At 40.1% G+C, this 26,802-nt stretch overlaps 2 protein-coding genes across 5 annotated transcripts in view; one reads left to right on the top strand and one right to left on the bottom strand.

Annotated features, from left to right (window-relative positions):
* The first annotated feature begins 1,244 nt into the window (after positions 1-1,244).
* LOC148079809 (uncharacterized) lies at positions 1,245-4,606 on the top strand. Its single transcript, XM_087791494.1, has 7 exons — positions 1,245-1,282; positions 1,837-2,055; positions 2,122-2,190; positions 2,289-3,340; positions 3,409-3,546; positions 3,908-4,019; positions 4,498-4,606. Exons 1-7 carry the CDS (start codon positions 1,246-1,248, stop codon positions 4,569-4,571), a joined length of 1,701 nt encoding a protein of 566 aa, XP_087647620.1. The 5' UTR covers position 1,245; the 3' UTR covers positions 4,572-4,606.
* Positions 4,607-4,716: 110 nt separating this feature from the next.
* Positions 4,717-26,802, bottom strand: part of nbeal1 (neurobeachin-like 1) — a 36,255-nt gene continuing 14,169 nt past the window's right edge. The window contains exons 11-55 of one of the 4 annotated variants that reach the window (XM_087791491.1): positions 26,694-26,780; positions 25,132-25,215; positions 24,881-24,979; positions 23,681-24,252; positions 22,734-22,866; positions 22,525-22,644; positions 22,134-22,443; positions 21,822-21,907; positions 21,648-21,737; positions 21,391-21,568; positions 21,027-21,160; positions 20,081-20,240; positions 19,898-20,000; positions 19,660-19,819; positions 18,745-18,903; positions 18,468-18,627; positions 17,622-17,710; positions 16,960-17,547; positions 15,683-15,858; positions 15,301-15,589; positions 14,925-15,233; positions 14,701-14,850; positions 14,465-14,622; positions 13,496-13,620; positions 13,256-13,385; positions 13,025-13,173; positions 12,819-12,952; positions 12,636-12,737; positions 12,468-12,563; positions 12,272-12,396; positions 12,035-12,175; positions 11,821-11,951; positions 11,620-11,729; positions 11,314-11,431; positions 10,330-10,427; positions 10,114-10,230; positions 9,938-10,027; positions 9,725-9,834; positions 9,200-9,372; positions 8,510-8,604; positions 8,235-8,351; positions 7,931-8,092; positions 7,516-7,664; positions 7,269-7,404; positions 4,717-6,522 (exon numbers count right to left, since the gene is read on the bottom strand). In XM_087791491.1, the coding sequence (XP_087647617.1) occupies positions 6,433-6,522; positions 7,269-7,404; positions 7,516-7,664; positions 7,931-8,092; positions 8,235-8,351; positions 8,510-8,604; positions 9,200-9,372; positions 9,725-9,834; positions 9,938-10,027; positions 10,114-10,230; positions 10,330-10,427; positions 11,314-11,431; positions 11,620-11,729; positions 11,821-11,951; positions 12,035-12,175; positions 12,272-12,396; positions 12,468-12,563; positions 12,636-12,737; positions 12,819-12,952; positions 13,025-13,173; positions 13,256-13,385; positions 13,496-13,620; positions 14,465-14,622; positions 14,701-14,850; positions 14,925-15,233; positions 15,301-15,589; positions 15,683-15,858; positions 16,960-17,547; positions 17,622-17,710; positions 18,468-18,627; positions 18,745-18,903; positions 19,660-19,819; positions 19,898-20,000; positions 20,081-20,240; positions 21,027-21,160; positions 21,391-21,568; positions 21,648-21,737; positions 21,822-21,907; positions 22,134-22,443; positions 22,525-22,644; positions 22,734-22,866; positions 23,681-24,252; positions 24,881-24,979; positions 25,132-25,215; positions 26,694-26,780 (7,092 nt within the window). In that variant the 3' untranslated portion in view covers positions 4,717-6,432. Of the gene's footprint in view, positions 6,523-7,268; positions 7,405-7,515; positions 7,665-7,930; positions 8,093-8,234; positions 8,352-8,509; positions 8,605-9,199; positions 9,373-9,724; positions 9,835-9,937; positions 10,028-10,113; positions 10,231-10,329; positions 10,428-11,313; positions 11,432-11,619; positions 11,730-11,820; positions 11,952-12,034; positions 12,176-12,271; positions 12,397-12,467; positions 12,738-12,818; positions 12,953-13,024; positions 13,174-13,255; positions 13,386-13,495; positions 13,621-14,464; positions 14,623-14,700; positions 14,851-14,924; positions 15,234-15,300; positions 15,590-15,682; positions 15,859-16,959; positions 17,548-17,621; positions 17,711-18,467; positions 18,628-18,744; positions 18,904-19,659; positions 19,820-19,897; positions 20,001-20,080; positions 20,241-21,026; positions 21,161-21,390; positions 21,569-21,647; positions 21,738-21,821; positions 21,908-22,133; positions 22,444-22,524; positions 22,645-22,733; positions 22,867-23,680; positions 24,253-24,880; positions 24,980-25,131; positions 25,216-26,693; positions 26,781-26,802 lie in introns of all 4 variants that reach the window. The other 3 variants (XM_087791490.1, XM_087791493.1, XM_087791492.1) reach the window with 3 other exon arrangements.

Below are 26,802 nucleotides of genomic sequence, written 5' to 3'. Positions count from 1 at the left end.
CATATAACTATATCATTTTTGATATAACACGCTTTGTATTTATGTTTCATATTCGTTGGAGCGCAGCGTTATTGGTTTACGTCCGCAATATTATTGTGAAGTTTGAACCATTTCCTGTTTGATTGGTCTCAGACAAGAGTCCTTCGCTCAAGGAAGTCACCGATCAAGCAGAGGTCAAACAGATCCACTCAGGATCAGCTCTGATCAACTCACCGTTACTAACTAATAACATTAACCTAATGGAATTCTATAGGGTGTTGGTGTTTGTAGCTTATAGAAACAAGGCAGTTGGTAGTTGTTGGTACAATGCCTTAAAGTGTATTACACATGTAAGTAAGTAAAGGTTATTTGTAAAGCGCCTTTACTAGACCCATGTGACACGTGTATTGTATTTAATACAATTTTATATATATAAAAAAAGAAAAGTTGAAAGTGATTTCAAAACACTTTACAGTTTAAGTAAGACTAAATAGGAAAAATGAAAGACAGATCCCAGTGAATCAACAATGAGTGAATCACAGTGTAATGAGAAAAAAACTTCCTTTTAGACGACAGAAACCTCGAGCAGAACCAGACTCTGTTGACAGCCTCCTGCCGTGACAGGACAGATAAGTGAGAGAAGAGAGGAGACAACATGTTTAACAAGATACCAACATTTTAACCGCTTTATACATCGATCTATCAATAGATATGTAAATAGTTTTCAATATTATGAATCACAACAAATGACAGGCCGTCCTTATGTCGCAAAGAGAAATTCTTAATGTCAACAATAACTTGTTATTTAAAGCCGAACAAGGTGTTGTCCTACTAGCGCATTGATCGCACGAGCCCAGTGAACTGCAATCTCCCTGTGTTGCATCACCTTTCAACCAACTACTCTCCCCAATTTTCACAAATATTTGTCTTCCCTCCATCATAGGGGTTATTGACCAAAGCAACATTCAGAAGCTGCAACAAAAAGTATGTATTGAAGTGCAGACACGGGTTCATGATCACTGTGAGCAAAGTTTGACTAGAGTCATTGAGGCAGGTCCAGGTTAATGAACAACTACCTACTGTAATTATGCTTTTTATTGGTCGTTCTCAGGTTTATGACCAGTACAGACCTATATTAATGACCTGACGGCGTGTGTGTCTTTGCTCACTGTGTGCCACAGCAGTCTCAGGTGAGAACGCTTCGGGTCTAATATCCGTTATTAGTTACTTTGTTACCTGATGTTTTGTTTGTTGTTCTTTGACAGGATGTTCAAGTTAGTGCTGTTACTTCTGTCCCTGTCCGGTAAGATCAACTGGTTTTACAACAAAAAAAACATCAATGTAGAGTTTATTTGTATTATATTAGTTTTATCATTAGTAACTTTGTCAGCCACTATTGTCATTTATGTTCCCACAAATACATAGCATGACAATTACCCACAAAGCAGCAGTTGTTTTATCAATTTAATTTGTAATTTAGACAAAGAAGTGTGTTTTACACAATTTATAATAGTAATAACAACTATTATACCGTGGAAACAGCTTTTTTGTAATTTCTTATTCTTATAAATATATATATATATATATAAAAAAAAAAATTCAGACAAAAATGTTTCCTTCATGTATCCACGGCAACACAAAGCAATAACTGAAGTTAGGACATAACTGGATTAGATTAGACCAGAGTCCACTGACCACACTGGCCTAGATATCATTGTCAGGTTAATAAGTGATGAACAGATAAGATTAATAATTCGAATCAGCTGATTTCATATTTATGATTCATTTGTTATTCTTGTGTTACAATAACAGCGAGTCTGCCCAGGTTATCGTTACGTGACACGTCTTCCTTCACAGGGTTGCAGGCTGCCCCTGTCGCAGTTCCTAAAGGTTCCCAGGAGGAACCTGCAATCTTCCAACTTCCCGATGGATTTCGACAGGGCACAGAGAACGCCAACGTCCTTGGGAAGATTCCTGAGGACTTTCGGCAAGGTACCGAGCCGTCCCGCAGAATCATTGTCGACCTGAACACAGGCCTGGTCCGGGAACACATCAGCGAGATGGAGAGGAGGGCAGGTCAGTCAGTTTAGAAACTCTTTGACGTTTGAAATTAACTTGCTCAATACATTATTTATTTTTCAGGCACCGCCCAACTCGCTTTTGGAAAAGGATTTGGGGAGATGGAGAGAAAGCACTGGTTCGCAGACGAGAGTAAGCTTGTCATCATTTTTTGTTGACCTACTCTGATGTAAAAATAACACCAGACACGACTTGTGTTTCAACATTCTTTGTCTCTGCCTTCATCACAGCTGATGTTCCCTTGCTGAAGAAAACAGGAGGCTGGATTCGAGTTGATCAACAAGATGATTTCCAACAAGGAACTGAACCCATCAGGTCTATCCCAGATGGTTTCAAACAGGGAACTGAACCCATCAGGTCTATCCCAGATGGTTTCAAACAGGGAACTGAACCCATCAGGTCTATCCCAGATGGTTTTAGACAGGGAACTGAACCCCTCAGCTCTATCCCAGATGGTTTTAGACAGGGAACCGAACCCATCAGGTCTATCCCAGATGGTTTTAGACAGGGAACTGAACCCCTCAGGTCTATCCCAGATGGTTTCAAGCAGGGAACCGAACCCATCAGGTCTATCCCAGATGGTTTTAGACAGGGAACCGAACCCCTCAGGTCTATCCCAGATGGTTTCAAGCAGGGAACTGAACCCATCAGGTCTATCCCAGATGGTTTCAAGCAGGGAACTGAACCCATCAGGTCTATTCCAGATGGTTTCAAGCAGGGAACTGAACCACTCCAGTCCCTGGCAGCTGAATTTAAACAGGGAACTGAACTCATCAGGAAAGAAATTGAATTGGCCATGTCTATTCCTGATGGTTTCAGACAGGGAACCGAACCCCTCAGGTCTATCCCAGATGGTTTCAGACAGGGAACCGAACCCCTCAGGTCTATCCCAGATGGTTTCAGACAGGGAACTGAACCCCTCAGGTCTATCCCGGATGGTTTCAGACAGGGAACTGAACCCCTCAGGTCTATTCCAGATGGTTTCAAGCAGGGAACTGAACCCCTCAGGTCTATCCCGGATGGTTTCAGACAGGGAACTGAACCCCTCAGGTCTATTCCAGATGGTTTCAAGCAGGGAACTGAACCCCTCAGGTCTATCCCAGAAGGCTTTAGACAGGGAACTGAAGCCATTGAACAATTGAGGCCTGATGTAGTTGAGGTTTTCAGACAGGGAACTGAACCCTCAGCCTCCAAGAGGCAGTCAATCAGATGCGAGGGACAAGTCATTGACGGTTACTGCTACGAGTTCAATCCCACAGCACTGAGTTTCAGTGACGCACAGGTGAATACCACACTTCATATGAAACTAGGAGAGCCATCATGTTTGCTCCAACATGTTTCTGTTTCTAGGACTTGTGCAGAGCTCTCGCCCCCAATGCAGAGCTCGCTTCCATCACCAGTCGGGATCTGCATTCCAGCCTGGCTTCACTGGTTACCACGCAGAGTGAAAACAACCCACCAAGGACTTGGCTGGGAGGGCTGGTCAAGGTAAGTCCAGTGAACTGACAGATGAGCTGACGGGTCCCTGGGGTGGCCGTGAATACATGAAAACAAACCACAGCTGTGGACTCGGACTGAAAAACATCTCTCATGTCCGGTAAATTCAATGCCACGGCCTCGACTGCGAAGCAGAAAAGCCTAAAGAGAGTTTTATCAGATGTTGTTTATCAGGAGGACACTTTGTTTTCGTGACCTCGGCTCAACATTAACCTTTGAACTCTAACTGCCAAGAATTCCATCCTGAATGTTAGTGTAACGTCACTGAAGGTTGGGGAAACATCTTCAGGTTTTAATTGAAAACAAACAATGTATTTATTTACTGATTAACAACGTTTTGTGGATTCTTCAGAACCAGCAGGCATCGTGGGTAGATGGATCAGAGTGGACTTACAGCGACTGGATGCCGGGTCAACCCAACACACACACAGACAAACCAGTGTGTGTGGAGATGTTTCTCATTGGTGAGAAAGAAAAGTCTTATAATAATTAAAATATCTGATACAAAGAACTTCACTAGCAAGTTTTAGGGATAAATCATCAAGTTAAGATGAAACGACATTCCAGGTAATTGTGATTGTACACATTTACACAAAATTAATGATGTAACCATGTAATCAAGTGATGACATAATTGTCCAGTGCGTCTGTCCCAGATCTCTTATCTATTAATAAAAGTGTTGGAATTGAAAGACACTTTTAAAAGAGTCTTACCTAATTGATAAGATTAAAAAGTGCAAGCCTGGGCAACCTTTAGCCTAAACTGAGAATATAGTTAACACAGGAATACATTATTAACTTATGGGTTACTCACTGAAATGCACGTCACCGAGATGTAACATTATCGGTCTTACAATTGCTGAGATAAACTGAAATAATTGAAAGTTTTTTTACATGCATTAATATGGTATGATTTCTGAACATCTACCTTTTGTTTGTGCAGGTGAGAGCTGGTGGATGGCTGCAGACTGTGAGCTGAAGAAAGCCTCCATCTGCTCGTACCCGACATCTGTGTAGTGGCATCACAAGCAGGATTTTAAAAAAATCGCCAAATAAACCTGAGCAATACCTTTTGGCTTCGGTCGTGTCTTACCTTTGCAAACATCACTTCCACCAGAGAAGGAAACCACGAATCACACACACACACACACAAGAGTAACTTATGCTGAGACTTTAATGATCAGTTTCCACTGGCGTATACAAATGCAGCTTGTACACATTAGTGAGAGCAGAGTTAAAACTATGTAGTACCTGGAAAGTGCAAAAGTACATTTCAAATAAAAATCATGCTGTACACTATATTTATATATTGTATTCATAAATAATCACAGATATACACATATCCATTTGGTGACAGTCACAGAGAATGCAGCTAAGACACGATAGAGAAGGTATATAAATAGTACTTTTGATTTTGATTTAAAGATAGATATTCTTGGCTCCCCGTCGCGGGAGTCTTGGAATGCTGTTTTCCATTGATTTGTCAGTGAAGTTGAGCGAATGACATACATGATTCTACAGTGGGATAAAGGCACTCCATCTGTTGCGAAAGAAACATAGACAAGTTGTGAATTAAAAAATAAAAATAAAGATGCATCTTTTATGCACCACTAAGAGATATCACCTGTTACACCTATAAATATATCAAAAACAAATATACAGTTTCTAATGCCGTCTTTGGACCGGTTTAAATCGGACATATTCAATTTGGCGTTGAACACAATGCAAGTCTCATCAATCACTTGAAACTGTGCAAAACAAAGGAATAAATATTCAGAAGCTTCATAAAACATTCACAGACAAATAGGTGAACTGATCCAGGTTCTAACCAAGTATCAGAACATTCTTCATTTATTCCACCAACTAACAGAAAGCCAATCGAACCGTGATTTTAACACATCTTTCTCCGACAACCGAACCATACATCAAGATGGATCTAAAAAAAAGTGAGAAATGAAAACAGTGATGCAATGAAAAAGTGGCAGAAGGAAGAACACGGCTTGGAAAATCTTGAGTTTGAACGCGACAGAAAAAAAATGTTTTTTTTAACCACCGATAGCAATATTGCTGGGAGCACTGACATCTTATCGAGCCCTTGAGAATATTTCCGTCTTTTGCAGATATTGTTCAACAGTCGAGAGAGTATTAAATATGTCCGCACGGCGCCAAGATTCACGAAAAAAAAACAACAACAGTGCCTTTTAAACTGCTACTTATAAATTAACATGGATTCAAGTAACGTAAAAAACATTTGGTTGCGTTACGCTGGTAACCGAACTTTACATGGAAGCTTGCTGTGTTTAGTAATGTTGGGTCCACTTGTATTTTTACAAAAAAACAAAGTATTAAAAAATAGTCAAGGAAAAAAAATACATGCACACTGTACAGGAAGTTTTAAGAAATGAAATAATGAAGTGAAAAAGATACACACAGACAAAGAAAAGGGTGTAGAGTTTGGTCTAGAAGACAGGGTGGGGAGGAACTACTGCATAAGGCTGCTGGATGGCAAATGAACAAACCCCTCGGACGACAGGACCCGCCTGTGTTCATAGAAGGCAAATAAAATGAAGCCCAAAAGGCCACTTGAAACAATTAAGATCATGGTATTACTCCGCCTTCAGACGGAGGTGTGGGTGAATGAATGAACGAGAGAGGCGAGGACAGAAATGGAAGCAGCGGTGACGTCCCTTCAACGCGCGAACCACAGCGCCAGCACTGTGTTCGACACCCAAACAGATGAGCCGCAGACCGTGAATCAACAGACTTTGTGATGCTCGCTTATCACAAACCCTCGTCTAGCTTCTCCAAAGAGCAACTAGGATGGACAGGTGGTGGTGGTGGTGGAGGAGTAGGGGGAGGGGAGGAGCTGGGGAAGGAGTCAGTTGGGATGGTGCTGGGTGTTGTACACCGTCTCCCCCGAGGAGATCTGGGTCAGTCTCTTGCTGGAACCCCACAGCTTCCGTGTAATCTGCGAGGAAGAGGAGGAAGGAAGCGGCAGCGGGGAGAGTAGGGCAACAAAAAAAGGATGAAGGAAATAAAAGAAGAGGGAGGGGACAAAAGAGGAAGAAGGGGGTGAACCATGAGGGATTGATCGCGTAATGGTGCATTAACTGAGAATATATATCAAAAAAAGGCGTAACGTGAGAGAGAAAGTATGATGACTTGTTTCAATCAGCACAACATTTAAACATCTGAGCCTATGCTAGCACTGGACTGTTGGTTTGCATTGGAAATTTGCAGCTACATCCTGAATATGGCTCGCTGAAGCAGGTACGTCTCACAGCATACGTGTTGTTAGCTTATTGAGCAAAATGAATTAATGACACTTTCGGTGCACAGCGTGGGATCTCCTCCTCCGGCCAATCAAGTCTAATATTTCCCTGCTGTCAAATAACTTCAGCAAACACAGTGAGGTAAGACTTTTCAACACAAATGTGATATCTAGTCGGCTGTGTGTGTGTGTGTGTGTGTGTGTGTGTGTGTGTGTGACAACTATCCTTGAGGTTTATCTAGGTGTGATCAGTGTCTAGAGGGGGACAAACATGGCAGCTGTTAAGGATTCTTGGAGCTGGGGCTGTGGCTAAACACAAGCTGGTCGCGCTGGTGCAGCAGACGAGTGGGGGAGCGAGCTCGGAGCGGGGCCAGCAGAGGGGAAGCCATGAGTGGCGACCCCTCCAGGCTCTGAGCGATGTAGTTCCTCAGAGAGTTCTTTACCTCCGCTGGCTTGCCCACTCCCACTATGATCAGCTTGCCGTCCTCCAGGCCGACCAGGACGTGGCTCTGCTCCTTGGTGACGGAGACACAGCGCACTGGAACACGCATCGCCATCGGCTCGGTGCAGAGAGAGAGACTGCAAACAGGTGACAATCCAGTTATTCAATGCAGGAGCAAACAAACCCTTCCTGCATGCAAATATTTACGATCATTCTTTCAAACAAAAATGTCTAGGTTTTGGTTATACCTGTACAGGTCGCGGATCGATAGGTAACCCTGTTCACTGCCGATGACGACGAACTCTCCAGACACGCACATGTCCGTCATCTGCTCCTTCAGAGGTTCACTGCAGAGATGCTTCCCGTTCACAGAGTAGAGGTGAAGAGCGTTTTTATCCTGAAGGAGAAAGATACACACAATTTAATTTCAATGGTAGATGCACAGACTGAGAATGTATCAGAATTAACAAGCTTTATAAACCGTTATTTAATTATAATTCATCTTAAACTAGGGATGCACTGGAAATTTGGCCACTGAACATTTTAGTTGAAAGTGTATTTCCGGCCTTCTCCTAAAAGACCGCTCTACCGAGCGTCTAAGTAAAGAGATCAGCTCCACTTATGCATCCGTTACAACGTAATACAGTGTTTTTACTTTAATACCTTGAGAGTTGCTTTGCCCTCCAGGCAGGTGTGGACCAGAAGGTGACCCTCCCAAGACACAGCCAGGTGAAGGATGGACAGAGGCAGCGAGCTTTCACATGGCGGTCGTAAACATCGCATGTACTGACCTCGACGCACTGTGTGGATGATCACGGTCCCATCCTGACATGGAGGGAGGAACAGATTTATAACTAACTCTGAGAAGATTGAAGAAGCTTGACATTTACATTTTAATACTTTATTTATTTTAAGCTTACTAAATTGACACGAAATATATAAAAAAAAGTATGCTGAAAGTCCTTACCCGTGATCCAGACACTGCCATGTCCAGCTCAGTGCTGATGCTGACACTCAGAACCTCGTTGGTGTGTCCGTACAACACCTGCACAGGTTTAGGGTGAAGACCGACAGGTGCGCCCCCCTTCACAGCAACAGAGCAGAGATGAAGAAGTCGGCAGACAAAAAAAATACATTCATCCTTTTATAACCAAAGTATTCTTTTCTACTGTAGAACTTTCTGATGATGCAAACATTATGAAATACAGCCAGTCATGCAAGTTTAGTAGTTGTTGTCGTCACCTGCTGCAGAACCTGCCACACCATGCATGTCGTGTCTCTGGAGCCAGTGATGAGGTGGATGCCGCAGTGGTCAGTGGACAAGCAGGTGACAACATCTGCAAAACAAACAGTGAATGTGATATACACTTGAAAAAAAACCCAACAAATCAACAAAAACACTTTCATTCAAAACAAAACCAACACTTAAAAAAAAAAAAAGGCTCTATTGCCACCTGCTGGCCGAAACCTTGTCCTTCTTCAGAAGGATCATATTTATTTATTTATATTATTGAACTCAAATAAAAATAAATTAAATACATAAGTCTTGAGTTTACGTTTGTTTAATAAACAATAAAATAAACAGAAAGGCAAGACTAAAAATAGCTGAATTCAAAAGTAGGGATGAAAGAAATATTGAATCGAGCAAAAAAAATGTATCAGTAATTTAACTCCTGCGTGACTAAAACTTGTTTTCTGTATGTTTTTACCTAGTAAATAACAGTTACAGTAAACATTTGATTAGTTGAATTGTGACAAAGACAAAGACTTGAATACAGTAATTTAAATGCTCCAACACAAAAAAAAACAAATAATTCTGTTCAATTCAAACATTATTATTAAATGTGCAATTCATTTAAAATATTCATTGTTGGAATTTGCAGTAAAACACTCGACTACTAGCCCAATGCAAATGAATATAAGAAGGTTTACCCATGTGTCGAATGTGATGTCCAACAGTTTTGCCCTTGACCAGCGAGGTGACCCTCAGGCTGTTGTCCCAGTGACCTCCACTGAAGAGCAACTTTCCATCATGCGAGACCACGAACAGCCCAGCAGTGACCTCCACACCAGGGGCGAAAGGTCCAGACAGAAATCGCTGGGTTCTAAAATTACATTAAACAACAACATAATAAATATAGCACACTTTTCCTTGATCTGGAACTCCTGTTGTGTTATCAGTTTTATCTTGACCTTTAAAGTATATAATTTATTGAATATTGTTTTGATTGGTAAGCGCTTTGTGACCCTGGTCTGGAAAAGCGCAATATAAATAAAAATGACTTGCTTACTTACTTGCATATATAGATTTTTCCAACATACACATTTAAATTATCAATTTTATTATTATTAAATTGTTAAGGGGCAATTAACACAGAGACTTTTAAAAGGTTGATCAATACATTATTTTCATGAGGCTAGCTATAATAGTTTGTATTGATCAGGAGGTGTTCCTACTTGCTGGTAGACACAGTGGGATCCTTGATGAACGTGAAGTAGTTGGAGATGTTCTTGTTGTACGGCAGCCAGCCATGAGTCCCAACCAAACAGTTCTGACTCACTGTCACCTAAACACCCGAGACGCATCATTTACTCCAGTTCAATCCATGCAGTTTTTTAAAAACGTATATCAAAGTAAAATGCTCATTTTGAAGACGAAACGGATGTTACCATAGAGTCTGGGCTGCCCTGAGTAATGAAGGAGTGCGATTGATTCTTTGGCACCACAGCTTTCACAAGCGGGACTTTGTCACTGATGCCCTGCAATCGAGAAGATCATTCACAAGATAAATACTATATAATATTTGAGATAGTTATTACTTATAAACTAGTTGCATAATAACCACCTCCACAAAGAATGATTTGAGGTTGCCAAGATGTTCAAACATGCTGAGAGGAGACGAGTCCAACTGGGCCTTTCGCTTCTCCACCTCTTCTTGCGACAGACGGACGGGATGCGGCTCCTTCAAGTGGCAAACATTAATATGAGCAAGATGACCAGATATCTTCAATTATATTTGTGAAGTCTTAGCTGTTTCAGCACAAATTTTGTGGCTCTCTACCTTGAGTAACTGACAGGGTGTCTGTCCAAAGTTGCTGATCATTCCTTCCAGAGCTTTACGCTCTTTCTCATCAGTAATGGCATCCAGATCAACAGCACCTGCATCAGCACATACATCACATTTGAACATCAGCTTTTTGATTGTGTACATATTGTTAGATGGGCGCACACACACAAAAACATAGAGAGGTTAATTGAAAAAACAATTTCATGTAAAAGCACATAAAATATTCAGTCATTTGTTGGTTGCATTTTCCTGTGTTTTTTTTTAACAGACAAAAACTATTTTTGACATATGAATTTAAGCTCCTACACTTAAAAAATTAAATAATAATGATTTGAAATCAGTCCTTTAAAAGCTGGAACACTGAGAAACAAATACAATTTGCCACAGAAAACAAAAAAATGATTCCAACTTTAAAATTTAAATAGAAACCAATATTATGCACAACTGCACATGCTGATTTAATTTAGAGATACCATTCTTTTTTAAAGGTTAGGTACAGAAGTTAACAGCGCCATATTGATATTGAATTTAAAAGCTACAAATTAAAAGACATTTTAGAGAAATTTAAATAAATTTTATTTTTTAATTATTGGAATTACAAACAAAATCAAAACCAACTATCTGTGAAAATAAATTCATTCACTTTGAATATATTTAAATATATTTATAGTAATTATTGTAAATTAGTTATTAAAAGGAAAACAAATTAAACATTTTAATGTGGAAATTATGCAATTCAATGTTTTAAATAAACAATTCAATGCTTAAAAATACAAAGAGAAACTTTCAGAAAAATACAAAGTTTATAACTAAAATTTTAAATTTAACCATTCAACTTCCTGATTACACTAATAAACTATATATCAAACTATAAAAACTTACAAATATAATTTAAAATAATTGTAACTGTAATCAATGATCATATTGTTAATGATAATTAATGGATGCTTTCGACACAGAAGCAATAAATGGGTTTACCCTCGTATGTGCAATAGTAGAAGACATTGAGAGCCTCCACTGCGGCAGGTCCTCTCTGCTTGTAACCAAATATCAGATCGACCCATTCATGAAGGTGAGCCGATACGTACTCCGACTCCTGCAATAGAAGAGATTTAATGTTCCATAAATCATGAATAACGAGTGCCAGAGCGACCATTACTATATTTTCAATGTCAATATTTATTTGTGTTTTCACAAACAACAACCCAAACGTGAGCCTTCTTCACCGGTGGCTGTTTAAACATCTTACTTAACACCAGGCAGCAAAACAAAAGAACATCTCACCAGAGCTTTGCGATGCTTGTGGATAAAGTCTTCGGGTGATTTGGCCCATTTTGGAAGAATGACATCACCGACTCTTTCTTTGGAGAGCTGAAGTCGACCCAAATCGAATTCTGAAACACAAACAGATAAATTGTATGTAAGGACTTCAATCGTTACAATATATTAGTTTTTATTTGACATTTCCTTGTTAGAAGAAGCTACCATTTTGATTCTCAAGGAATTCAGGGAAGTAGAAGAATTCCGGGATTAGCTCTTTGACGTCATTTGGGTTATCCATGAGAGTCTGCCACGTCGCTGGGATTGAGTGAAACTGTCTGTCTGCACAGTCAAAGCTGAGAGAAATGAGAAGATAAATGTTAGATTGTTGCAGTACAAGTCCATGCTACTGTCCACAATGAGAAGAAATCAACGGTACCGTCCACTCTGCAGTTGAATGTGCAAGGAGGTGAAAGGTTCGACTCTGATCAGGTAGTGCATAACACCGGCAGCGTTTGAGTAGTGTGTTCCATAGTGGAACCGGTCGATGGTGCCGGTCGGGTCCTCAAAGCTTTCAAACCTGAAAGAGAGATTTAAAAATAAGTGTTGGGAGATCCACAACGTGATGAGAAGAATATTGAGAATGAGAATATTCTTTGAACAGTCAGAGACGTACTTCTCCCTGACAGTCTTGGCATTACGACTGTTCAGCACAGCCACTGGCTTTGACAGGTCCCTGAAAACACCTGGATCAGACAGGTCCAACTCTTCTGAGGTGTAGTCCGAGAGAATCCAGGGAAACTGTTCAAACAACAGGTTCAACATGCAACTTAATCACTGGAAACGGTTGGAACTAGTGTTCATGAACATACCACCGGGTATTGGGCCAAGTTGTTGTAGGTTCTGCCCGCAATAGTGTTCAGCTGCATCAGGTAGTCAAAGTTGGAAATCTCTCGATTCACCCATTTCTGTAAACATTCAAGACGTATAAATAAAAATAACACAATGAAAATAATAGATTTAGATTCCTGTATACTGACCTGAGTGAGCCCAGAGGCCTTCAAGAGCTCCTGTGGTGACCTGGTTCCATACAGGCTGAGGGATCGCAGCAGCAACATCCGACTGTACACCTTGTTTCTCACCTGGTGGTTCAAGTTAGGGATTATTTCACCTCCTATTAAAGGTCTTCTGACAAACATTTATCAGAAAATAAAAGTGAGCACCTCCTTCTTGAAGTTCAGGAAGTAGTTGGTTTGGTCAATGAGGAAGATCTCCAGGGCCGAGCGTCGCAGGTTATATCTTCTTAAATGGACCTCGCGGATTTGAGATAAAGGCCATTTAAAGTCGTGGCCAACACCTGAAGAAAAGTCAAAGAGTTAAATCATAAACAATATGTGCAGGTGATTCATTTCCCCGAATAAGTCCTGACCTTCTTCTTTCTCCTGGCTGCCGTCATAGAAGTAGATGTGTTGGGTGGTGAGTTCCAGGCGGCCCGGCACCACGTCCACCACAGTGACCAGCTCACAGTCTTCCCACAGCACAAGTTTCTCCTTCTGGCCGACCTCCTCCGCTTCAACCCTGCAAAAAGTACGACATGTTTCACTGATGGAGCTTTAAAGATTTAATAAATAAGTAGGGATTTTGATGATGTAGGACTTACTGGTTGTTGCCGGCCGCGGGGTCATCATCCGGCAGCTCTAGTATGTCGTCTTCCAGGTCACTAACTTTGACCTGCTTCGCAGCTTCCAGCAGAAGAGACTCTGCTTCGTTCACCCTTTGTTGATTGACACCTAAGAAGCATGTTAAAAAACTGAGATGATGATATCAATGTGTAACATCAAACATAGTTCAAGTCCCTGTGACGTTCATTTTAAAGACCACCAGCCGACGATTATCTTACCGAGATTGTCTCTCAGGGCGCTCGCCTCTTTGTGAGAGTCGAAGTTGTAATTACGGACGAGCTTCAGTCTCATGCGGGAAAAATTCTCAGCACTGGACAACCGCCAACGAAGCTCCTCCTGCTGCCTGTTAGGAGGAAACACAAAATCAATATTGAGGAGGGACTTGCTCGATACTGGAGGATCATATTCACGCAACCGCAATTAATGATCCGATTTGTCAGTCATCATAACTGACTACATGACATGGAACCATAATAATTACAACATTGTAACTGACAACATGACAATAATAATAATAATAATATTGTAACCCAATAGATGAAATCGACAATTATAATAACATCATTGTAAACGATTACATGAAATCAACAGTTATAATAACATTGTAACTGATTACATGAAATCAACAATAAAACTAACATTGTAACCCATAGGTGGACAATTAAATATCCTCAGGGGCCACATTTTATACAGTAATTAAGTATTAAAATCAAGCTAAATATGATGAAACTATAATTTGATTTGATTTGATGTAACTTTAAAAAAATAAAATTTGTAATCTGTTAAAATCATTTTTCTCCGAAAATATTTTTAAGGGCAATAAATGCTCAGAAAAAAAGTCCTTCAACAAAACCTATTAAATATTAACTATTAACTTTGTCCTAATGATGGCCACATAAAGACGGTCAAAAGGCCACATATGCACTTTGTCTTGATAAAGTAACCGCACCAAGACAACAAAATCATAACCATAACTTAACTCGGAAGATAACTAGGTAGGTTTTGTTTAGTGAAAAGGTGGTTAAAATAACTGTTTTTTAATTTGCTTATTTCCAGGCTCTAAAATCTTTTACGACTAAAGTAATTGACTTGAGTTTTGGAGTAAAGAAAAATGAAATATTTCAAATGAAAAAACTATTTATAAAAGTGTTATTCTTCACATGGCTGACTGTATCTGTAGTGATTACCTTTCAGCCCAAGGTCCTCTCTCACACACGAGACCCCGTCGAGCTGCCTTCCACTGCCTCAAGGTGGTGCTGTTCTGGCCGTGCTGCTGCTTCAACATGCTGTTGTACCGTAGGTTCTCCTGGCGGCCGCGGCGGGAGAAGGCCTCAACAAACTGCTCCTGATATTTGAAGGAAAAAGAAGATGAACAAGTGAGGACTGATATTTGGTAGTTTAACGACAGTGAAAGACAACAGACCTGAAAACGAATCTTGCTCTCGCCTCTCTCTCTCTCCCTCTTGTGCAGGTTGATCATGAACGCCTCATAGCACTCCTTCCAAAAGAGAGCCATGGTCTCGTGACCCTGGCTGAAGGTCTCGATTTCATACTGCTTCATGTACGGAATAATCTTTAAAAAAAAAAGAGACATTTTAATTAAACCTCCAATAAGGATAAGAAGCCGAAGAGGTTTCAGAAACATACGTATTTGTCAAGGTAGACGCGCCACTCGGGGGAATCACAGTAGATCTGAAAGTCCTCGAAAAAGGAAGGACTGCCGTTGGTGTCGGGAAGCTTAGGAAGGTGGAGCTCCATGTAGAGGAGGCGGTGAACTTTGGAGAGCAGAGTCCGCAGCAGGGGTACCAGGAAAGAGTACATTTCCTCTGTTCGTTCTTGGATGGACCGCCGTAGGATCACCTCCACCTTTCCCAGCAGGTAGCAGGCTTCGTCCTGACTCGACACTTCCTTCGTCTGGAGGATACCGTTGAGTTTGGCAGTAGCCATCGCACACACCTGAGGGAGAGGAGATCGATCAGAACCCCTTCAGCCGTCAAAGCATCATCATCATCAAAAACCTCACCTCGGGGTCTTCCTGAGCCATGAACCCCAGCAGGAGTCTCAACCCCACCTGGGAAAGCTGAAACCACTGTGTGCCGGAGGAGTACCACACCATGAGACTGTCCATCAACGTCACCGTCTCTTCCAGCACCTTCTCCGTCCAGAGTGCGGGGTTGACCAGGCCCTCGGCTTGTAGGAAGTCCTGGACCATATGGAGCAGACGCACGGCGTTCTCCGTATGTTGAGGCAACGTGGCTGCGGATGCTTCGCGGTTGTCACTGACGGCCCACTCCAGCATTCGCTCCATAAGACTAGCAATAACAATCACAATCAGAACACATCAATCACGATCCAGATGTAAGTGACAGTGTTTAAGTTCTCAACAACTTCACACAATTGTGTACCTTAGTTTGATGTGGTCAACAGGAAGCAGCATCTCGTTGGCGGTCCCCAGCTTGGTGAGCGCTGAAAAGACTTGACCACGCTCCAGCCACGCCGTGTCATCAGAGCCCTCCACGCCACGCCACATGACGACCAGGACGATCTCCAGCAGCATATTGCACAGTTCTTCCTCTGCCCTCTAGGTGGAGACAGAACACAAACGTGCAGAGGTGAACGGAAGGGGAAAAGATGTAACTTGGTTATAATCGTTTTAGCGTCCACTGCAGCTGAAAATAGAAACAATGTTGAGCATGTTAGCGCACTTCCAGTAGCTCATCAGAATAAAGACATGCAGGAAATGACTCACAACACAAATGGAATACAGCCTGAACTGATTTATTTAAATTACCCTTTATCTTTAAGACAACAAGCACCAACTCGTGTGATTGTTTTCAATTTTTTTTTAAAGCTTTATTCATTAATCTTTAATAAATGCTTCATGGAGGAAATGTATTTTTATTTTTCTAGTTTTAAGTGAATTTTGTATCCATGGAGACAAATATGAAGTGAAGGTCAAATACATGAAGCATAATTGACAATTATATTGAGTATTTTTTGCAACTTCTAAGTTATTTTCACATAAAGAAACCAAAAATATTACTATAAAACAAACAAAAAAAGAAAATAATTTGCCTTGTTGCAGATTAATACTTTTTAAGTGGCATATTGCTTCTACATCGACAACTAAGTCACCTTACAACACAAAATTTTATTTTTGCTTAAGTGATTCCTCAGGTAGTCATTTTTTTGGCAAGTTTGTTTTTCTTTAAAATTACAACACTGAAAATGGCTGGACACAAGTTGGGTAAGAAAACCCCTAAATTCACATTATTCTTTTTTATATATAAATGATTTTTTTAAGTGTATATTTTTTATTCTTGTGATATTCTTATAATAACCCTAAACCAAGAACACCATAGACAGGCAGTAAAAATCCAGTAAGGCAAAAGCCACACTAAGGGGAGAAAATTAAAAAGAATAAATCAGAAACCAGCACTTTGGTGAGGTATATTGCAAAAAAGAAAATCAATGATAGACCACTGTGAACTAAGTTTGCCACTTAACAGATACTGGATTAAGGTAAAACTCCTCATTGTCAGTAGATATTCTTGTGTCACAGTGTTTCTAGTCGACCTGTATTGAAGACTCCATGTTAAAATATCACACTCACTTATCAAACAAAGAATAGTTTTAAAACAGATTAACAAATGAACAAACCAGGCGCAGGCTTTGAGCTCACCTCTGCATTGTTGAATGACTCCCCAAGAGAGATGCTGTCACTGAAAATAAAACTGTCTTCATTTAGGAAGGAGGTTCCTTCTCGTTCACCATTTCCAGGGAAAGGCTTGGAATTCTCTATTGGCGAAGGAGTGCTGGGGTTGCTTCCGGGAGTCTGAGTGCCACTTTCCACCCCCTCGTAGGCTTGCAAGTGTGAAAGATCTAGTGTCAAGCCTCCAGATTTCCCAACCACCCAGGGCTTGTTGTGCAGCTGTGGTTCTGTGGAGGCTGAGGATGATGGCGTGTCCAGCAGCGAGATAACATCACTGTTCTCCATACTGTCCACAGAGCGGGTGTCACCGATGCTGAGCCGGTCGTCCTCCAGACGATAAGCGCTGCCTGCCCTCGTTCTCCTCTCAAGCGGAAGGTCCAGGCGGTTAGAGTTACTAATGTTTGAGCGGCTCAAGTCCAGGCTGCATGTGCTCATAGTGTCGGAGTTCCTCAATGAGCCGTCACCTCGCAGGTAAAGGCGCATCAGTGTGTCTTGCCAACACTGTTGTTTGGCAATCTGTGCCGAGGCTTCATGATGCGACTGCAGCAGCTGGTAAACCTTAAAAAAATAAAACAATCGTTAGGATGAAAAATACAATCAGAGGATCAGCCAACAAATGTAAGTGTACTCACCCTCTTACAGACAAGCAACCGTACACTTGGTCCTGCCCGATGCGTGAGCTGAACCAGCGCCATCAGGTCTCTGTAGTTGACTACTGTGTCTATGGATAAGAAACATTTTTATTATTTATTATAATGTTATGTTAGAATAGAAACGCGCTTCAGAGGCATTTCTTATTAAATGGCAGCCCTTTAATTTTATACTTTGGTGACTTACCTGACTGAACAACAGTAAAAATGAATTCATGAACAAATAAAGCGTAGCAGCAGTGTACTTGACCAAGGAAGGGGAGTTCACAGGTATAACTTATTAAATGCATGTATAAACAGCATATTTGAATTTATGTATACTTGTAGGGGTTTCATTATTTTGATGTTATGTCTTTACTCGAGGGTGAGCTTCGTTTGTGTTGTTTATTATTGTTTCTATTCTTACAATTTCTGAGTTCGGGGGCAGGAGTGGAGTAAAAGTATCATGATGTTCTGTACTATGTTAGTCTTTGTATCCTTTGTCTTTGATCTATGTTCTTTATCTTTAGACTAAGATTGTATCATCTTGTTCTTTCTCTTTATTTCTCTTTGTTCTTGTTCTTATTTTATTTTGATTCTTTTTTATGAAAAATTGCTGTATTTGCTGTGGATAATTTGGAAAAAAAACAATTTCCCGAAGAAGACCTCCTGAGGGATCAATAAAGTTCTACCTACCTACCTAATTTCTCACTAATGACTGTTGATCATGAAATAATCTTTCAGGGCTCATCTTAAATGTGTGCATATTTTAACCAACCTCAGCAATTCTCTGTCTCTAGACCTATAGCTCCGGTTGTAATGAGGGTCACGTAATCACATGAAACAGACCTGTGTGGAGGACCTGGTTGAGTAGACAGCGGACGAGCGAGGGAGTGATGTGAAGTTCGGAGAATAAAAGCGACAGGCCGCTGTATCCTGCCTCTCTGAGACGAAGACGCTGCTTACTTTTTTCGTAGACACGGTCGCAGCGCAACATCCGCTCAAACAACTGAAACACATGCGTATTAGTCACAACGTTGAAGGAGTTACAAGACACACACTATTAAGAGATATGAAGGCAAATAGTTCAATATTTGCTCATAAGGTGCGTTTGGGTGAGATTTACCTTGAAGACAAGTTCCCGCAGTCTGTCAGAGTGTTTGTTGTTAAGCAAAAGAGCGTAGCAGGAGTCGGCAGCTCCGGGCTCAAAGAGGAGGAGAAAGAGTTGGTCCCTGGCCTGGCTGCTCTGAAGAAGGCTGAGTAACAACTCCAACAGTCCGCACAGCTGCGCGACAAATAAAAGTAAGTAAGAGGATAAAAAACAGAATAAAAGGGCAAAGGAAAAAACGTTTAATGAAAGAGTGAAGCAATATGGTTAGATTAGCAATAGCTGCTACCGTACATCTACAAAAATCTATTAACATCCTGTGTATCGACATTTATTGCTAACAAAAGGGGAAAAACTATTTCAGCTGGTTAAAATATAACCTTCACAGTAGGAATTGTGTAGGCAGCTTCCTCTCGCTGGAATCACTGCAGTCATTCTCAAAGGACATATTTGGTATCCTGTTATCAGATTTCTTCAATCATTGGACGATAAAACTGCCTTCAACACCATAACCTCACTTATCTTGAACAGCCTACTTAGTTTAAGTGGCTCATTATTTAGGTCAATCGTTCATTGTGGTGAGGTTTTTATCAAAAACCCCAATTCAATCAAAATGGAAGAAATATTTTATTAAAAGTGTTATCTTTCATTAAGGTAATCGCTTTTTGTTGTGGGCCATATTATGGGTAAGTCATTTGTTCTAAATTTTTAATTCCCAAGACATGTCGAATTTTCCTTTTTAATTATTATATGATTGAAGTGAAAATAATCCTTAGGTCTTTTTTTCTTTAATTGAATAATAAGGACACAAATATAGCTCCAGTGATGTTTAAGAAGTATAACAATAATCATTAAAAGATGTATGTGTATTATTGATTATAATGATTTTACCACCCACAGAAATAACAACACAGCTGTGTCACCCCCGCTCACCTGATCCTCATCTGCAATGGCAGCCATGTATCCCAGAATGCTGTGCATCTCGTCTTGCGACATGCCCTTGCCGATATAGTACTTGACGAGGCCGCACAGAGATGCACGGATTGTCCGGATGTCATCATCACTCAAATCACAATCTCTGCTGCTGTTTTTGCTTAAAGACAGAGACGTGTGATGTCAAGAAACGATTTAAGTAACATGGAAAATATCACTTTACGGAATAAAAACTCACCCATAATAGAGTCGAACGGTGTCCAGGAGGAATTGGACACCATATTTTTTCCGGAACTGCTTCCTATTGTCTTTGATCACAGTGGACATGTACTGGATATGACCTTCAGAAGAAATTAACAAAAACACAATTAAAAAACATGCACTATAAAAGCAGAGTTACTCATTCTAACACAACTTTTACCTATCCTTAAAGGGAAATCTCCTTTGTTCCAGATGTTGAAGTTAAACAGCAAATGTGTATGAAGCTGCTGTGTCAGAGCTTGATTCTTCTCGTGGGACACCTGCTCGATCAAAAGCTGCACAGCAATGAGCAAGTTGACGTCTACATGACCAGCAGGGAGCTAAAGGAGAGCAAAAAACACATTTAGTAAACGATCAGCAGGTCATACTTTACAAACTGAGGGACAGTTTGAATGACAAATTTAAAAACAGGATGAAGAATATAAAAAAGAACACACAAGAAAGCCAGATAAGACAAACGTCAGACTAGGGAAAAAAACACAGTTAATTGTTTGCAGGGTGCGGCTTCATGCCTGAAGCAACCATTACCACCACATTTAAGACATGGCGTTTAATCGGATTTCTCAGGAGAATTTCACTTTTGTACACAGATTCAAAGATAATCCACCGACCTCACATTTCATAAACAAGTCCAGGCAAATGGGAAACATGTCAGGAAGTATGGGAGATTAAACAAACATTAAATAGTACGAAAAGTAAAGAAAGTAAAGTTATTTCATGTTGCAACTAAATTGTCTCATTCATATCAGAACAAAACATCTTAAATTCCTGGACTAAATTAAATAAAAAATAAAAAGGACTTAATCTAATCCAGTCTTAACCGTACTTTGTGCATAGCTAAGTATTAAGAGAGAGACCTTTAGTTATCAACAGGGCTTAGTGGTAACACGTTTACAATGCAAAATAAATTTTAGCAAAATAAGAAACAATTTAATGACGTCTTCTTTCATCACTAGAAATAAAGTCTAAAGTTTTCAACAGGTCTAAGCAGATTTATCGCTGCCCAGGCCCGTTTAAACTCATAATCATTGTTGATGATTCAGTGAATAAGTACCTTTTTTATTGGTTCATATACGGACTTGTTTCTCTTCAATCTTAAAACTGACCTTTTGCAGCAACGCCCCCAAAGTGCCAACGCCATGTGTGTGAAGCAGATTCTCCTGGTTAATCAGGTGTCGCTGTAGAAAATGTTTCAGCACCAGTAAGAATGTCGCTACGAGGTTCTTCTCCAGGCGAGCCTCTGTAGAAAAAATAAGCAACAATCTTTTTTAGTTGATTAATAATAATCCGACTTCTTCCTTCTCCCATCACGCCAACATCTCCCTTCAACATAAAAAAACATTTGGAAATTGAACAGGAGGAGGACAATCCAAATAGTTTTTTCTTGACCTATAATAAAATGTAAGCATTGACTTAAAAGACAAGACAAAATAGTAATAGTTTTATAAAGTTGCTGCTTTTAACCCGCACCTGAAGACTTGTTTGAAGGAAGAATAACCCAATCCCCGTCAGCTGGTGTTGTAACATCAGTCGTGATGAACTCAGAGCCTGTTAGAGAATCACTAGTTTGTGGCTCAGGGGTAACCAGAAGTAGCTGTTCAAGTATTGGGAAGAGAACGGGGAGGCCGCCCACACAGTTGATCATGTCCTGACGAAAACAAAACATGGTGGATTTGATAAGAATCACAGTAAAAAAAACTAAAGTTCAGGTTCATCATGTGACCCACCTTGATATCCCAATTTACAACTTTGGTGCCAGTTAGACGTCCATGCAGCGTGTTGGGAGATAAATCCAGACAGATAGGGTTTCTGCAGGCCTGTTGTCAAAACAAATCACTTAAATGTTGACCTTTGTGTACAGCAGTGTTATCAAAGTAAATTCTAAAATCAAAATAAGCAACCTTGGGCGAGTAGTATAGCAGCAGTTTGGAAGGAAGGTCACTGAGTTCTGATTCGTAGCTTCTAAATGGACAAATGCAATTTGGTCCTGAAATTAAATAAAAAAGAAAAATAGTTAGAACATCCAAAATTGAAGGTCAAAATATGACAAGTTTACAAATACAATTAATAAAACATACGTTTCAAGTATTAGAATACAACTAATTATTAAATATAATCGTCAGTAATTGGTCTAGAGAAAAAGAGTGGTGCTTATTCTAAATCTTAAGAACAAGGAAACATGATTCAAATACATCTTGAGTCCAACTTCTCACCAGCACTGCAGATGACCTTAACATGGTTGGGCTGCAATGGTTCGTGGAAGACCATGACACTCCCCAGTTGGCCCTGCAGGGACGTGGGGCTTCCCCACTCGCTGTCTTGAGTACCTGCTGAAATTATCTTGGTCACCGACTCTGGTTTCCCACCAAGAAATCCACCCCAGGTTTGTGGCGACAGGATTCCACTGAGCGAGGAGCGTGTGGTGGGTGTAGAGGCTGAGGAAAAGGGAGGGTCTGGAATCTGGGAAGGTGGAGGTGTGGTGGTCCTGTGGCCTGCTGAACCAATGCAGCAGGAGGTAAATGCCTGTGAATGGGATGAATATGAATCACATGGAAAACTTAATTCAATAATATTTCAATTGATTTTTAAAGCTGTATGCTTCACCTCTGTCATAGTGGGGTACTTGAGGGGTGCAGACAGCTTCTGCTGTCCATCCACATAAATATAAACCAGACTTTGTCCAAATGGCCTTTTTCCTGGCACATGCACCACACCGACACTGTGCTGTAGAATAAGTGCATGTTAATATTTGCCATGGTTTTCGTGGTTTCTTGTGGACGTGAGGAAAGATTTAAAAATCAAAATCAACTCACCCAGAGAGAGTCACAGAAGCAATAGTCCGGCAGCATGACAGTGACATACTCCTTCTTGGTACATACAGCCACCACCAGGACTCCTGCCGAGCTGATGAATGCTTCGAATCCCATCCCGCTTGAGGTAAAAAAGCTGCACCAGACAAATGATTGAGAAATACCAGTCAATTACTGCAACTTGAGTTGTTTCTTCAAATAATTCCAATATTCTTATAATCAAGACAAATATATGAAAGTAGATCAGTGCCATCAGAATATTAATGATTACATTTAATATCTTTGTAAATAGTTGAATAATACAATTTAGAAACTGATGGGTTGCAGTTTTATTTATTTAATAGTTTTCAATTCTATATTTTTGTATATTTAAATGTTGAATTTGTTTTGTTTTTAGAATTATTGAATTTAGAAACTGAAATATATTCAAAATGAATATTTTATTCAAATACCAATAATTCAAAAATAAATGTTCGAACTCTTTGGTAGTGTCTGTTTGCACAATTATACCAACCTACTTGATCGAACTTTGAGCAAATCATGTGACACGCAAAGGATTACCTGACAATGTAAAAGCACTGTCGCGTCAAGCTCAGCATGGTGGATTTCAAAGCAACAGTATTGTCCGTTAGTCTTTATATAAATGTAATAACAATATTTAATTTAGATTTTTTAATTATTGTAATTAATATATCAAACCATGTGTAAAAAAGTACTTCCAATATCAATCAGTAAATTATTTAAATCAATTATTCAAAAAAATGCTTGAAAAAACCCCCGAAACAATTCAATTAAACAATTCAAAGTATCAACATTTGGAATGTTAAATTCAACCATTTAATATTCTGATGGCACTAATACACTTCCATACAAAGACTTCAGCTGATGTAAGAGGATGTAAAGCATGGATGATTTCATTTTACTTCTTCTCCGTCTACAACAAATCCCACCTGTAGAGCTGCTTTCTCTTGTCCTTGCTGGTTGGTCCCAGTTGGTCCTGGTCCAGGGAGAACCAGGCCAGGAAGCTGAAGGCAGAACCTGGCCATCGCTGAACGGTTGGAACAGCAATGCCCGCCATGCTCGGCGACAAATCAAAGTATTGCATGGCACTCTCCAGACCTTGTTTGCGAACCATGGCCAGTAGCGCCTTTAGAGCTGGACCCACATAAGGGTGAGCCTGATTTGATTCCGGTGGTCTTAGGAGACGCAAGAGCCCCAGAAGCTCACGAGCGCTCAAAGACTGAGAGCCGAGTGACCCCACCAGTCCCAACAGGCTCTCTGCGCAGGTTCGGTGGAGCCTCTGGTGGCGATCCAGGGCATCCAGGGCTCGCATGATCATGGCAGCATTGACACAGGTGGCTCGGGTCTGGCGGTTCAGGCAGCTGAGACGACGGAGCCAGTCGGCAGTAAAAAGCTGCGACTCTGACGAATCCAGCTCAGGAAGCCACTGGACCAGCAGCAGCAACGGCTCAACATTACTTATTCCCAGCAAACCCACTGAGGTGTGTTCACCCTCCACCGCCTGCACACACAAGGAAACACATATTTACACATATTTCACACATATTTAAGACTTTAAAAGTATCATTAACAAACGGAAGATTCAGTCAGTCATGTGTATGTCTAGAACATGTTTTTCTTAAGGGTAATAATTAGAATAGTTCATATTCTTTAGCTTTATAATTGCTTAACCAAATATTGTGTAATTTTTAGTTTATGGTGTAAGATAAAGCACACATGTTGAGTTTTAAGGTACATTTGTTTTTCTATAGCAAAAAATACTTTTACTAAAGGTAGGTGAGGTGGAATTATGTATTTAATAAATCTTTGTTAGCATTTTTTAAGCTATTAAAGTAAGACACAAGTCTTTATGCCTCTTTTTGGACATAAATTACAAGACATCATTATTTTGGTTATTATACTTTTTGGCAAGAGTAGAAGTTGTTATAATACCTTGATATGCAGTATTACAGTAATTAAAAAAGAAAACATTATATTATAAACATTTTATTAAACATCCATCAACTACAGACTATAGATATGCAGTAGTCTCTCAGATCAATAAAAGATAAAAAATATATTTAAAAAATAAATACTTAATACAAAAATACTGGTTCCCAGTACACAAACAGAGAAAGATATGTTCTTACCATATTCATCAGTTCTTTCAGGAGGTGACGGGAAGGCTGACCGAGTGAGATAAGCACCTCAAACAAGTGATTGTAACCAATTCTCTCCTTAAACACTTCCTAAGGGTGTGAGGGAATATGGACAAAACAGATTTGTTTTAAATATGAAATAGGAGTTCAATTTAGGCTCTTAAACACAAATAAATGTCCTGGATTCTGAACATGCAGCTCTTGTGTATGAATTGAAAACAGTTGTTGTGGTTTTGTCTTGCCTTTGCAGCTGGTGATTTATGCATCACTGTTGTCAGGGCTTTAATAGTTGCAACAGCAAGAGAGTCCAGTCGTCCCTGAAAAACCTGAAATAAATATCCACAAGTTATTTTATAAAATACCTCAACACTTTTCTTTTGTTGTAGCTGAACAGAGATCCTGTTTTAAACCACCATTAAAAAGTTTCATTAACATGCAGACGTCTGAAAACATCATCAACACACAATGACCCAAGTATCGTTTTTCTTTTCATATTCAATTATGAATCATCCGTCATAAAATTCAACTGTAATATATTCCAGACCAAAAATGATTTGCCTTTAAATTATTTGATACAAATTAGATTAAAAAATAAAATCTATCACATAAACAGCTACATAATGATCGTCAGATAGTGGATTTAATTCGTTAATTTTTTGAGAATAAAATTGAATATGAAAATCTAACAATAAGTGGGTCCAAAAAGGATAGCAAAACCATTAAATCAAATTGAACACAATAGACTTTTTACCATAAAAAAACAACAAAAACTCACAAGTAAGAATGATTAATATTTGAGTGATTTTTCTTTCCTGTAAAAGCTACAGTAGAAATAGCATTTCCTTTCTGTTCCAGCATAAAACAACATCAACAGCGTGGACATTAGACTGGAGCAGGAAGTGTTACGACTGTCAAGACCACCCACTTCCACACACAGAAATGCCACACAAAACCCACAACGCAAGTCAAAACGCTGAAGCAGAATACATGCAACCGACCCCAACCTTTAAATCAAAATATCTCCATCCAGCTTTGTCCCGCTCGAGCCCAACTTTGCATTAATCACTGACGATGTGACTTTTAAATATTGATTTAGAATCCAATGTGCATTGAGGGGCTGGTTGATCCTTTTTTGAAATTGGACCAGCTGGAGAGGGACGGTGAAGCATTATGAAATGCTGAGCTAAGCATTCCGGAGACCAAGTCTCCTCAAGCCACAGAGTTCTGTTTGTGAATACACGAGATGTTAATTAAAGCGTTCCACCATCGAACCCATCTTATGCCGAGAAGTACAGGGAGGATGAAGGGAGTAGGAGGGAGTGTAGAAGTAAGGAGAGGTCACTGAGGACACTAACAGTAATAAGAATTGGTGTCTGAGCGAGGAAAAGGGTTAATCCACAGCAGGACTACTACGTTGCTAACATGCAGCTTCTGCATCAAGTTACAAAGGCTACTATGAATGTGTTTGTCTTTTGGTGTAGTGTGCAGTGCATGTGTGTGTTCTTCAGGTCGTCCCACCTGTTTTCATTCTCTAACAAATGGATTTAAATAAAGTGAGGAAAGATACACAGAGGAGTGACACCAGAACAACGTGTGTGCACTTGTGTAGGTATATAATCCAGTTAAACACATTTTCTTCATCATGCTTTTATATTATTTATAACATTAGGTGTGCAGGTCTTGCTGTGGAGTTTTCACGAGTCAGTTAAAACTTGGTAAAGACTTGGAAACAGCACGTCAGTGAAAGTCTCGAGGAGATGGATGGTGAATGGGTAGAAGTGAAATGGGGTTCTCTCGGCGGTACCTGAGTGTCCCCCTCTCTTGTCAGTAACCTGTTGTTGGTTATATCTTTCTGGTCCTTGTCTGCCGCTGTGCACCTAGCATTAACCAGCTGACACACACACACACACACA

Source organism: Callionymus lyra, chromosome 5 (assembly GCF_982586985.1).
Source record: "Callionymus lyra chromosome 5, fCalLyr1.hap1.1, whole genome shotgun sequence".
Classification (NCBI taxonomy): domain Eukaryota; kingdom Metazoa; phylum Chordata; class Actinopteri; order Syngnathiformes; family Callionymidae; genus Callionymus; species Callionymus lyra.
The sequence above is the reverse complement of the archived record's forward strand: the minus strand, read 5'-3'. Positions and strand labels throughout refer to the sequence as shown.

What these genes read in the sequence shown, in the direction of transcription:
- LOC148079809 (XM_087791494.1), top strand. Translation starts at nt 1,246, where the DNA reads ATGTTCAAGTTAGTGCTGTTACTTCTGTCCCTGTCCG. An exon ending in TGAGTTTCAGTGACGCACAG is followed by an intron (nt 3,341 to 3,408) that starts GTGAATACCACA and finishes TTCTGTTTCTAG; the next exon opens with GACTTGTGCAGAGCTCTCGC. An exon ending in TGTGGAGATGTTTCTCATTG is followed by an intron (nt 4,020 to 4,497) that starts GTGAGAAAGAAA and finishes TTGTTTGTGCAG; the next exon opens with GTGAGAGCTGGTGGATGGCT.